The sequence below is a fragment of the Rattus norvegicus genome, chromosome 1 (genome assembly GCF_036323735.1).
Source record: "Rattus norvegicus strain BN/NHsdMcwi chromosome 1, GRCr8, whole genome shotgun sequence".
NCBI classification, from domain to species: Eukaryota; Metazoa; Chordata; class Mammalia; order Rodentia; family Muridae; genus Rattus; species Rattus norvegicus.
The window spans coordinates 58,848,979-58,863,393 of NC_086019.1; the positions used below are offsets into that span (position 1 = coordinate 58,848,979).

Sequence of the window (14,415 nt, forward strand, 5' to 3'; positions counted from 1 at the left end):
AGCATAAGCCATTGGTGTTTTGTTCAGGAAATTTTCTCTAGTGCCCATGTGATCGAGATGCTTCCCCAATTTTCTTCTATTAGTTTGAGTGTATCTGGTTTGATGTGGAGGTCCTTGATCCACTTGGACTTAAGCTTTCTACAGGGTGATAAGCATGGATCGATCTGCATTCTTCTACATGTTGACCTCCAGTTGAACCAGAACCATTTGCTGAAAGTGCTATCTGTTTTCCATTGGATGGTTTTGGATCCTTTGTCAAAAATCAAGTGACCATAAGTGTGTGGGTTCATTTCTGGGTCTTCAATTGTATTCCCTTAGTCTATCTGCTTGTCTCTGTACCAATACCATGCAGTTTTTATGACTATTGCTCTGTTATACTCCTTGAGTTCAGGGACAGTGATTCCTCCGGAAGTCGTTTTATTGTTGAGGATAGTTTTAGCTATCCTGGGTTTTTTGTTATTCCAGATGAATTTGCAAATTGTTCTGTCTAATTCTCTGAAGAATTGGATTGGTATTTTGATGGGCATTGCATTGAATCTGTAGATTGCTTTTGGTAAAATGGCCATTTTTACTATATTAATTCTGCCAATCCATGAGCATGGGAGATCTTTCCATTTTCTGACATCTTCAATTTTTTTTCGTCAGAGTCTTGAAGTTCTTATCATACAGATCTTTCACTTGCTTGGTTAAAGTCACACCAAGGTATTTTATATTATTTGGGACTATGATGAAGGGTGTCGCTTCCCTAATTTCTTTCGCGGCTTGTTTCTCTTTTGTGTAGAGGAAGGCTACTGATTTATTTGAGTTAATTTTGTACCCAGCCACTTTGCTGAAGGTGTTTATCAGGTTTAGTATTTCTCTGGTGGAACTTTTGGGATTACTTAAATATACTATCATATCATCTGCAAATAGTGATATTTTGACTTCTCTCCCAATCTGTATCCCTTTGACCTTTTGTTGTCTGATTGCTCTGGCTAGAACTTCAAGAACTATATTGAATAAGTAAGGAGAGAGTGGGCAGCCTTGTCTAGTCCCTGATTTTAGTGGGATTGCTTCAAGTTTTTCTCCATTTAGTTTAATGTTAGCTACTGATTTGCTGTATATGGCTTTTACTATGTTTAGGTATGGGCCTTCAATTCCTATTCTTTCCAGGACTTTTATCATGAAGGGGTGTTGAGTTTTGTCAAATGCTTTCTCAGCATCTAATGAAATGATCATGTGGTTCTTATCTTTCAGTTTGTTTATATAGTGGATGATGTTGATGGTTTTCCATATATTATACCATCCCTGCATACCTGGGATGAAGCCTACTTGATCATGAGGTATGATTGTTTTGATGTGCTCTTGGATTTGGTTTGCCAGAATTTTATTGAGTATTTTTGCGTCGATATCCATAAGGGAAATTGGTCTGAAGTTCTCTTTCATTGTTCAGTCTTTGTGTGGTTTAAAGTAAAAGTGTAATTGTGGCTTCATAGAAGGAATTCGGTGGCGCTCCATCTGTTTCAATTTTGTTGAATAGTTTGAATAGTATCGGTATGAGGTCTATTATGAAGGTATGATAGAATTCTGCACTTAACACATCTGGACCTGGGTGCCTTTTGGTTGGGAGACCTTTAATGACTGCTTCTGTTTCTTTAGGAGTTATGGGGTTGTTTAAATGGTTCGTCTGTTCCTGATTTAACTTTGTTACCTGGTATCTGTCTAGGAAATTGCCCATTTCCTGCAGATTTTCAAATTTTGTTGAATAATGGCTTTTGTAATAAGATATGATGATTTTTTGAATTTCTTCTGACTCTGTAGTTATGACTCCCTTTTCATATTTGATTTTGTTAATTTGGATACACTCTCTGTGTCTTCTCATTAGTATGTCTAAGGGTTTATCTATCTTGTTGATTTTCTCAAAGAACCAAGTTTTGGTTCTGTTGATTTTTTATACTCCTTTTTGTTTCCACTTGGTTGATTTCAGCTCGGAGTTTGATTATTTCCTGCCTTCTTCTCCTCCTGGGTGTATTTTCTTCTTTTTGTTCCAGACTTTTCAGGTGTGGCGTAAAGCTGCTGATATATGCTCTCTCCTGTGTCTTTCTGCAGGCACTCAGAGCTATGAATTTTCCTCTTAGCACAGCTTTTGTTGTGTCCCATAAATTTGGGTATGTTGTACCTTTATTTTCATTAAATTCTAAGAAGTTTTAAATTTCTATTTTTATTTCTTCCTTGACCAGGTTATCATTGAATAGAGCATTGTTCAATTTACATGTATATGTAGGCATTCTTCCCTTACCCTTATTGAAGACCAGCTTTAGCCCATGGTGGTCTGATAGGACGTATGGGACTATTTCTATCTTTCTGTATCTATTGAGCCCTGTTTTATGACCAATTATATGGTCAATTTTGGAAAAAGTACCATGAGGAGCTGAGAAGACAGTATATCCTTTTGTTTTAGGATAGAATGTTCTATAAATATCTGTTAAGCCCATTTGCGTATATGCCCAAGGGAGGTATAGCTGGATCCTCAGGTAGTTCAATGTCCAATTTTCTGAGGAACCTCCAGAATGATTTCCAGAATGGTTGTCCCAGTCTGCAATCCCACCAGCAATGGAGGAGTGTTCCTGTTTCTCCACATTCTGGCCAGCATTTGCTGTCACCTGAGTTATTGATCTTAGCCCTTCTCATTGGTGTGAGGTGAAATCTCAGGGTTGTTTTGAATTGCCTTTCCCTTATTACTAAAGATGTTGAACATTTCTTTAAGTGTTTCTCAGCCATTTAGCATTCCTCAGCTGTGAATTCTCTGTTTAGCTCTGAACCCCATTTTTAATAGGGTTATTTGTCTCCCTGCAATCGAATTTCTTGAGTTCTTTGTATATTTTGGATATAAGCCCTCTATCAGTTATAGGATTGGTAAAGATTATACGGTCAATTTTGGAGAAAGTACCATGAGGTGGTGAGAAGGATTTATATCCTTTTGATTTAGGATAGAATGTTCTATAAATATCTGTTAAGTTCAATTGGTTCATGACTTCTCCTAGTCTGTCTATGTCTCTGTTTAATTTCTATTTCCATGCTCTGTCCATTGATGAGAGTGGAGTGTTTAAATCTCCTATTATTATTGAGTGAGGTGCAATGTGTGCTTTGAGCTTTAGTAATCTTTCTTTTATATATGTAGGTGCCCTTGTATTTGGAGCATAGATATTTATGATGGTGAGTTCATCTTGGTGGAGTTTTCCTTTGATGAATATGAAGTGTCTTTTCTTATCTTTTTTGATGACTTTTAGTTGAAAATATATTTTATTTGATATTAGAATCGCTATTCCAGCTTGCTTCTTCAAACCATTTGCTTTTTACCAGATTTTCAATGAAGTTATTACCAATACTGTTCTAACTATTCCACATAACAGAAACAAAGGAACACTAGCTAATGAATTCTATAGAACCACAGTTACTCTGTTACCTAAATTAAAAAATATACAACAAAAATGAGAATTTCAATCAAATACAGTTATGAATATTGATGCAAGTATACTTCATAAAATTTCCGAAAAATGAATCCAAAAATACACAAAAATTATATTCTCTGTGATCAAGAATGCTTCCTCTGTAGAATCAAAAATAGAAAAATAATTCATCATTGTAATATACAATGCAAATAAACAAAATGAAAAAAATCACATGATCTTCTCATTAGATGATGAGAAAACACTTGTCAAAATACAACATGACTTCATGTTAAAAGTTGTGGAGAGATGAGGAAATTTTGGCACATACTTAAACCTATTAAAAAGCAATATATAACAAACCAATAGAAAAGATCAACTTAAATGGACAGGAACTATAAGCAATCCCAAACAAGCACAAACCAGGGTAGAACCTCTCTCCCTGTGTATTCAATAAAGTACTCGAAGTTCAATAAAGAGCAGTAACACAACAAAAGGAGATAAAGGGGATACCAACTGGAAAGGAAGAAGGCAGTCTATCACTATTTGCAGATATGATAGTATATATAAGTGGCCTCAAATTTTTCCCAGAGATCAGCTGATAAACACCTTCAGTAAAGTGGCTGGATATAAAATTAACTCAAACAAATCAGTAGTTTTCCTTTACACAAGAGATAAACAGGCTGAGAAAGAATTAAGGTTCCAACTCCCTTCACAAGAGCCACAAATAGTATAAAATATCTTGTTACTCTTACCAAGCAAGTCAAAAATCTGGTCTGGTCTAAATGGTGGTATGCATGTAGAAGAATGCAAATTGATGCATATTTACTAACTTATACAAAGCTTAATTCCAAGCAGATCATGGACCTCAACACACACACACACACACACACACACACACACACACACACACACACACACACATATATATATATATATATATATATATATATATATATATATATGAAACTAATAGAAGAGAAAAATGGGGAGTAGCTTTGAGCATGTGGGCACAGGGAAAATTAAACAGAAACCAATGGCTCAGGTTACAAAATCAAGAATTGTTAAATGGAACCTCATGAAACTGAAAAGCTCCTTTCAGATAAAATAAAACAAAATAAAATAAATATTTAAAAGAACAAATTGGCAACCTACAGATTGGGAAAAAATAGACACCCTACATCTGATAGAAGGTCAATATCCAAAGGCTTAGAGCAAGTCCTTCTATTGTTGTCATTACAAACTTCTGAGTTGATTACCAATGTGACTTAAGATTCAAGTAGCAAAGTCATGGCTGTGAATTTGTGAGAAAACTTTCAAGATAAAATTCGGGTTATGGAGACAACAGTTCAGATTACCTTATATAGACAGATGGTTTTCAAAGACGTCAGAAATCCATAAAATTTGAGATTTAAAGTTATTTATCTTTTGTTGAGACACATCTGCTCCTAACAGTTCCCCTTTTTCAGATTTAACAAAGAATTTGAACATCTCTACCTCCAGGTGAGGCAATACTTTGTGGCTAGGCAGCCACTGGCCAAAACTGCCTGTTTCATCTGCAGACTAATACTATCCAGAAAAGGACACGTTATGCAGAATAGTTGACTGATAAACTCTGCCAAGACAGGGTGATCAGCCCTTCAAAATCTGCATTTTAAGAGTCTGTCAGTTGATTTTGGGCCAGAAGGCTGAAGACTTGTCCTCATATGTTGCTAACAGGGGACTGTGCTAGTGGAGATTTGTCTCTACAACCTCTCAGTTCTAGAAGCTGTGTTAGGCTTCCTATGTGTATAGATATTTGGTCATTTTCAGATTTCTGATGGGGTTGAAGATTGATTATAGTCTCATAGCTTATCAGGCTGTATAACTCTGAATATACATATTTTATTGGATAGTTATCAGATAGTATACAAGGTAGCCAAGCTATAATACCGATATTAAGCCTTCCTTAAGGTGGAATGGATAACTAAATGTTCCGTTTAATTGATATAGTGATGGACTGGGTGTTGAGTATATCATATGCTTTATAAATTGTAGAATGGTAATAATTGTACTCAATTTATATATAAGTGAAAAAGCTTTTTAACTGGACAAAAAAGGGGAAATGTAGTTTGCCCTTAAGTTATCTGTATTTTGATGATAATTCCACTGCCCCAAGGACTGCTGCCTAGTCACATACTCAGAACTCAAGTGACTTCACCAGAACCTTCCCATTGAATTTGTAAAGTACAGGTGAGGGGCAGGTATAGGATAAAAGGAGTCCTGTCATTGGAGGAGAAGGAAGGATGGGCGGGAGAGAAGTTCGAAGGAAGAGGAGGAGACTAGGCCAGAGAGGAAGAGACAAGAGAGGAGAGGGTGAGAAGCCATGGCAGGTGATGTTAAGATTCTGCTCTGTGTATTTGCAGGTTGTTATTAATGTTCCTAAGGGATAGATGGTACCAGGTTTTGTATGTTTAAGTGGGCAAGTATATCTTATCAATTGGATTTTTTAAAAAAAGTAAAGGAGTTAGAATCCCCAAAAACAAATAAACTAATTAAAAATGGGTTATGGATATAAACAGAGAATCTCAACAGAGGAATCTTGAATGACCAAGAAGTAACTAATGAAATGCTCAAAGTCCCTAGTCATTAGGGATATGAAAATCAAAAGGACCCTGAGATTTCACCTCACACTAACAGAATGTCTGAGATCAAAACCTCAAGTGACATCACTTGCTAATGAGGATATGAAGGGAGAAGAACACTCCTCTGTGTTGGTTGTGATTGTATACTGGTACTACCACTGTGAAAATCACTGTGGCAGTTTCTCAGAAAACTTGAAATAGTTCTACCTAAAGACCCAGCTATACCATTCCTATAGATACTCCACCATATCAAGAAGACACGTGCTCCACTATATTCCTAGCACCCTTATTGGTAGTGGCCAGAAGCTAGAAACAACTCAGATGTACCTCCACCAAAATATGGGTACTAAAAATTTAGGCTATTTACACAATAGAATACTATCCAAGTATTAAAAATGAGGATATAATGAATTTGGCATACAAATAGATGGAACTAGAAAAATATACTGAGTGAGGTGACCCAGGCATGAAAAGACATGCATGGTATGTACTCACTGATAATTATATAAACAGTACAGAATAACCAGGCTGTAACAAGTTTAACAACCCACAGACTCTAAGAAGATTAAGAGGAGAAAAAACACAAGTGACAATGCTTCAATCTCACTTCAGAGTGAGCAAAATGATCACAGGAGGCATATTGAAGAAGAGATCTGGGTAGAAGAGGGGAAGAAGAGGAGAAATAGGGAGCAGAATTAGGTTTGAGGTGGGGAAATATGAGAGAAGCCCAGAGGTACAGGAGAAATATGCAGACTCTGGGGATGGGAACTGGTGGACCATCTAAAGTCCCAGAAACCCAGGATATGAGATATTCCAGGACTCAATAGGGGTGACCTTAGCCAAAATGCACCAAGAGGAAGAGGGAACTTGAAGAAACCACCTCCAGATAATAGAGAGGGTCTCAAGTGGAGGAACTGGATTACTAGCCCACAGTAATAGAAAACCAGCTGTCTCAACAAATTCTGAAGTCTAGGAGTTCCCAGAGACTGAACCTCAAACAAGGAATCATACAGGCACTGATCTGATTCTCTCCACACCAGCACTCATGTATAGCAGAGGACTGCCTTGTCTGCCTCAGTGGGAGAGGATGTGACTAATAGAGACATGAGATATCAGGGAAGGGGGATACCAGGAAGAGCATCCACTGAGGAGCAAAGGGGAGGAGAAATGGGAAGGGGAACTGTGGAAGGTGGGATGAGAAAAATGGATGAGGTCTGAAATGTAAATAAGTAAAGTAACTAATTTTAAAAAGCTGAAAAATTAGCCAAAGTCATCCAAGGTAGAGCAGATGAATGTCTTTGATCCTTGCATAACACTTAAAATTTTATATGCAGAAGATATTAGGATACAATATCTCAAGAATGTCACCTAACTTGCCTTAGGTTCAATATCTAGTATTTTAATACAAAACACTACAAAGAAGTGACATTCTAGCATTCCTAAGTGTATTTATATAAATAATGAATAATTAATAATAATTAATTATTAATTTAATGCTCTAGCAGTTGTAAACTTAACTACATTAATTTCTATCTCATTTCTTTTATTCTTTATAAATTATTTTCTTCTATTTTTATTGGATTTTTTAATTTTCATTTCAAATGGTATACCTTTTTTCTAAACTTTTTCATAAACCCCTTACCCCATGCCCCACCTCCTTCTATGAGGGTTTTCCACCATACAATGAACCAACCCTTCCTTCCTTTCTACCCTGTCATTCCCCTATACTGTGGGGTCCAGCCTTGTCAAAACCGAGGGCTTCTCCTCCCACTGGTGCCCAACAAGGCCATCCTCTGCTACATATGATACTGGAGCCATGGGTCTGTCCACGTGTACTCTTTGGATGGTGATTTAGTCCCTGGGAGCTATGGTTGGTTGGTATTGTTGTTCTTATGGGATTGCAAACACTAGGAGTTCCTTCAATCCTTTCTCTACCTCCTCCAATAGGGACCCAGTCCTCAGTTCATTGTTTTGCTGTTAGCATTCGCCTCTGTGTTTGTCTTGCTTGGGCAGATCATTTCAGAAGACAGCTATATCAGGCTCCTGATAGGAAGCACTTCTTGGCATCAGGAATATTGTCGGGGTTTGGTAGCTGTAGTTATATGGGTTGGATGTCCAGATGAGGCAGGCTCTGAATGGCCATTTCGTCACTCTGCTCCAAACATTGTCTCCATATCTCCTATGAATATTTTTGTTCCACTTTCTAAGAAGGACTGAAATATCTACACTTTGTTCTTCTTCTTGAGCTTCGTGTGTTCTGTGGATTGTATTTTAGGTAATCCGAGCTATTGGGTAAATATCCACTTATCAGTGAGTACATACCATGAGTGGTTTTCTGTGATTGGGTTACTTCACTCAGGATTATATTTTCTAGTTCATCCACTTGCCTATGTATTTCATGAAGTAATTGTTTTTAATAGGTGAATAGTTCTCCATTGTATTGGATGTACCACATTTCATGTATCTATTCCTCTGATGAAGAGCATCTGGGTTATTTTCATCTTCTGGCTATTATAAATAAGGCTGCTATGAACATAGTGGAGCATGCATCCTAGTTATATGTGGATATATGCCCAGGAGTGGTATAGCTGGGCCCTTAGGTAGTATGTCGTCTAATTTTCAGGAAACTCCAGATTGATCCCCGATTAGTTGCACCAGCTTGTAATCCCACCAACAATGGAGGAGTGTTCCTCTGTTTCCACATCTTTGCCAGCATCTGTGGTCCCTGGATCTTAGTCCTTCTGATTGGTGTGACATGGAATCTAAGTGTTGTTTTGATTTGCATTTCCCTGATGACTAAGGATGTTGAACATTTCTTTAGGTGCTTCTCAGCCATTTGATATTCCTCAGTTGAAAATTCTTTAGATCTCTACCACACTTTCTAGTAGGGTTATTTGGTTCTCTGAAGTCTACTTTCTTGAGTTCTTTGTATATATTGAATATAAGCCCTTTATTCGATGTAGGATTGTAAAGATCCCTTTCCAATCTATTGGTTGTGGTTTTGTCATAATGACAGTGTCCTTTGCCTTACAGAGGCTTTGCAAACTATACGAGGTCCCATTAGTCAATTCTTGATCTCAAAGCATAAGCCATTTGGTGTTCTGTTCAGGAAATTTTCCCCAGTGCCCATGTTTTCAAGGCTCTTCCCCACATTTTCTTCTATTAGTTTGCGTGTACCTGGTTTTATGTGGAGGTCTTTGATCCACTTGTTTTTTAACTTTGTTCAAGGAGATAAGAATGGATGGATTTGCATTCCTTTACATCCTGAAGTCAAGTTGAACCAGCATCATTTGTTGAAAATGCTATCTTTTCCCCCCTTAATGGCTTTAGCACCTTCATCAAAGAGCAAGAGACCATAGGTGTGTGGGTTCATTTCTGGGTCTTCAATTCTATTCCACTGATCTACCTGCCTTCTCTATTCAAATACCATACAGATTTTTTAATCACTATTGCTCTGTAATATTGCTTGAGGTCAGGAATGGTAATTCCCCCAGTTCTTTTATTGTCAAGGATAGTTTTCTTTATCCTGAGTTTTTTGTTATTCCAAATGAATTTGCCAACTGGTCTTTCTAACTCAATGTAGAATTGAGTTGGAATTTTGATAGGGATTGCATTGAATCTTTAAATTGCTTTTGACAAGGTGGCAATTTTTACCATATTAATCCTGCCAATTTGTGAGCCTAGGAGGTCTTTCCAACTTCTGACTGCTTTTAAGAGGCTGGAGAGATGACTCAGTGTTTAAGACCACTGACAGCTCTTCCAGAGGTCCTGAGTTCAATTCCCAGCAATCACTAGGTGGCTCCAACCATCTGTAATGGATATCCAATGCTGTCTTCTTGTGTTTCTGAAGATAGTGACAGTGTATGCACATACATGAAATAAATGAATCTATCTCATTTCAATACAAGGAGCAAAATGAAATTTTATGTGTGATTTCTCCATTATATTTACTTTCTACTCTAATTGAATATTTAAATTTTCTTAACGTGTAGGATTCCTTTCATATTCCCCAGCTATATGTAGGAAAATATATCATTTGCAACTATAATCTCAAGTAATCCTGAACAGTCTTTAATATAGAAATGTACCAAGTTCTAAGAGATGTTATGGAATTTATAATCTGGACCAAGAAGGATATATAATGAGCAAATTTACGGCATCTTCAACACACACGAAAATTAACATTCTGTATTTCTATCTCTAGTAAAACCAAGTCTTGGTTGTATTAATACAGAAAAATTTCAAATTCTAGTTATTTATTTTTGTCATAATCCAATATGCTATATTTGATAATATTCATGCCCGCAAAATCATAAGGACCACATCTCTACCTCTCCACTCATTTTAAGTTTTCTTTTCTCTACAATTTTTTAATTTTTCTCTCCAATTGTCCTACATATATGTTTGAATGTGATACCTGAACTATAGAAATCTATACTTTCTATTGGTCACAATTATGAAGAATGTTGATTCTACTATTCTTACCAACAAAAGAAATTATTATAGCTCCTCAGGTAAAAGTGAGACTTCATGTTAATCTTCCATCCATTATGATTATTGGTCATGCATGAGCTTGTACCTATCATGTACATGCTGTCACAGCCATAAGTTTATATGTAGAAATGTCATGAAGTTTTTGGATAATACTGATTCTTTAGTTTCCAGAGGTTCCTGATTATTATGAAGTTTCTACACTGTCTTTTATAAATACCATCAATCTTTAATAGTAAATATTACTATCAACCTTTAGCCAAAAATGCATATGTATTATAGATATAGTAAATAAATGTGACTAAATATTCATATAAATATACATATATACATATATGTATATAAATACATACATATTTATGTATTGTGGTGGGGTATGTGTGAATATATGTATACATGTGTGTCACCATGTCAGTTTGGGAATGTATTCTGTGTATACATAATAACAGTGTATCACTCAAAAAGACTGAAAAGACAGGAGTTGTGTTGAATAACTCTACTGTCCATCATTACACAGTTCAAAGAAATGCAAAGCACTGCAAATGTAAAAATATTGCTGATTAACAAATATACATTAAAGTAATACCTTCTAAAAGTTGAGATATATTACTATTACTAAAGTAAAATTGGTATTATTAGTAAAATAAAATTTAATGTCTAGTGATCAATTCACATAAGAAATTTAGAGATATTTGGACCTAGTGATAATGTGACACACAAATCTTGGCATATAAATTTTATGTTAATCATCGTTTTTACAAAATTACAAGAGCAGAGAATGATACAACTGTTTTCTAAAGTCTTTCAAATCTTGTAATGATTTCCTATTTATGTGAAATAACTCCTTTTCTCAAATGTCATGAAATCATTATATTGGGTATGTTTTGAGCATTTACTTATGTAATATTAAGTGTAATGGAATAGGCTCTCCTCACTAAACTCCAGCAGAGAATAAAAAAAATTAAAAACAAAGAATTTTAAGAAGAAAATTGAATTTAAGACTCATATATTGTCTCTCACAATTAATTGAAATGTGTTGCAAAAATATTGTCTCTGTAATAAGTTCTGCATGTATAATTCAAAAGTCTATTTTATTTATGAAGTGATATCTGGATACATTTATTCAATATAACTCACTATTCTAGTTACTTCCAAAAGGTATATAGCAATGTCAGAAAAGGCAGAGAAAATTTGTAGAAGAGCAAAAGCATTAGGCTAGTTCAATTTAAATAAATATAATCAAGATGGATTATTGAAGAAGTTCCTGGAAGTACCTTGCAATACAAACGGAAACACCACATTTCTTTAACAGTGTAGACCCTGAATGTCTGTTGTCCAACTGAAGCCATACCCAACAATGTATACACTGGTAATAGAGAGTGAGAAAGAGAGAGAGAGAGAGAGAGAGAGAGAGAGAGAGAGAGAGAGAGAGACAGACAGAGAGAGACAGAGAGAGACAGAGAGAGACAGAGAGAGACAGAGACACAGAGAGACACAGAGAGAGACAGAAAGAGAGATAGAGAAACAGAGATAGACAGAGAACACATTATTTTGGGAGGAAAAAATGAGGGAAGGAATAAACATTAAAAATAGAAAAGAGAGATGGATTGGATCAAAACATTTTATGTGAACATAAATACAAAAAGAAATATATAAGAAAGAAGGTTACTTTACAAATATACAATTGTATACAACAATGTGCTTATTACTTTGTCCCTGAGAAAGCAAAGAAATGTAACATCAGTAAGAGTGCAGTTATTAAACAATGTCTCAGAAATAAAGCATCAACCCAGCCTGGACTCATGGTCTCATGATAACCTACATTTCTGACCAGATGTGGATCAGTGTCTGAAGTGTCCAGAGAGTCATTATGCAAATACGGAGAAGAACCATTGCCTCCAGAAAGCTGTGAGCTTTCTGGCATATCAAGATCCCTTGGGGATGAGTCTTGCCAGCATAGCTCTGTGTTTATCTACACTCACAGCCTTTGTTATTGGCATTTTTGTGAAATACAGAGACACTCCTATTGTGAAAGCCAATAACCAAGCTCTCAGTTACATTTTGCTTATCACACTTACTTTCTGTTTTCTTTGTTCTTTGACTTTCATTGGCCAGCCAAACAAAGACACCTGCATCATGCAGCAGATCACATTTGGAGTTGTATTCACTGTAGCTCTTGCCACTGTGTTGGCCAAAGCTATTACTGTGGTTATTGCATTCAAGGCCACTTTTCCAGGGAGAATGATAAGGTGGCTAATGAAATCCAGGGCCCCAAACTACATCATTCCTATCTGTACCCTAATCCAAGTTTTTATTTGTGGAATATGGATGGCAACCTCTCCTCCATTCATCGACCAAGATTTTCATGCTGAACATGGACACATCATTATATTTTGCAACAAGGGTTCATCTGTTGCCTTCCACTGTACCCTGGGATACCTCTGCTTCTTGGCACTTGGGGGTTATACCATGGCCTTCTTGTCTAGAACTCTGCCTGATTCATTCAATGAATCCAAATTTCTGTCACTCAGCTTGCTAGTGTTCTTTTGTGTCTGGATCACCTTTCTTCCTGTCTACCATAGCACTATGGGGAAATTCATGGTTGCTACAGAAATATTTTCTATCTTGGCTTCCAGCATAGCACTCCTTAGCTTCATATTTGCCCCTAAGTGTTACATTATCTTATTCAGACCAAATGAGAATACATTTCATTATATCAGAGACAAAATGCATTCTAGAAGAAACAAGTCTCTTAAAACATAGTTCCAAAAACAAATTAACTTTCATATTAATAGCCTTATAAATGGTTTAATTGCATTCCATATATTTTTCTAAGAATGTGCTCGAAAATTATAATGTGCATTGAATTCTGTTAGGTTATTTTCTTTATTCAATTGTATTATAATATCCTAGTATGAGAGCCTTTTTTGTTTTGTTATCTAGTTTTGAAAACCACAACTACTTTCCGAGCCTCCATTGTTTCTAGTCTAAGTGGTGTCATACATGGAACATGTTGAATTTCTGTATCTTTCTTTGATATAAACTTTCTTTTCATGTTTTTTTATTTGCCTTTGAACTGGATAGATAGTTTTTCTCTGCCTGAATTAGAAACAGAACTTGGAATATCATTTTTTTATTATTTTATTTGTAACATTCTAGCCATTGCCCTATTCCTAGTACCCTCTCCCATACTTTCTCATGCCTTTCTTCCTCAGCCTTACTCCTGAAAGAATGCCCCACTCTATGCCCCCCTTAGGCTTCCTTGTACCCTGGGGCCCCAAATCTACCAAAAATTAGATGCATCTTCTCCGACTGAGGCCAGACCAAAAAATCCTCTGCTATAAATGTAACAGAGTCCACAGACCAGCCTGGCTGGTAACTCAGTCTCTGGGATCTCCCATGGGTAAAGGTTAGTTGAGAGTATGGGTCTTCCTTTGGGGTTGCCCTCTTCCTTTAGGTTCTTCAATCGTTTACCTAATTCAACCATAGGGATCCCAACTTCAGTACAATGGTTGGGTATAAGTAACTACATCTTCTTCACTCAAATGTTTGTTGGGAGCTATGCCCTTAAGACCCACCATTATTTATGTTAGTACTATAATTAGAGTTAAATAAGATAAAATGGAAAAATGGTAAGTTGAAAGTGTGATGACTGGGTTCATTAAAAGGGCAGGACGATGGAAAATCCCCAGCCAGCTACAGATGCTAATACAAATCTGGTGATCAGGTTACCTAATGACATGACAAACTTGTAACCTTTCTGAGAAACCAACATCCTGTTGATGTCAGCTGACTACCTGACAACAAGAGCACAGTGTCCTTGGCTTGCGTAAATATTTCCCACTTCCCCCCTCCCTCTATTACCCCTGCTA

At 36.4% G+C, this 14,415-nt stretch overlaps 1 protein-coding gene across 2 annotated transcripts in view; it reads left to right on the forward strand.

The window, feature by feature from the left end:
* Vom2r8 (vomeronasal 2 receptor, 8) overlaps positions 1 to 13,306 on the forward strand; it is a 39,656-nt gene extending 26,350 nt beyond the window's left edge. For both annotated transcript variants that reach the window (NM_001099464.1, XM_039090959.1), the window contains exon 6: positions 12,378 to 13,306. In NM_001099464.1, coding sequence (NP_001092934.1) covers positions 12,378 to 13,306 — 929 coding nt within the window. The remainder of the gene's footprint in view (positions 1 to 12,377) is intronic.
* Positions 13,307 to 14,415: the final 1,109 nt, after the last annotated feature.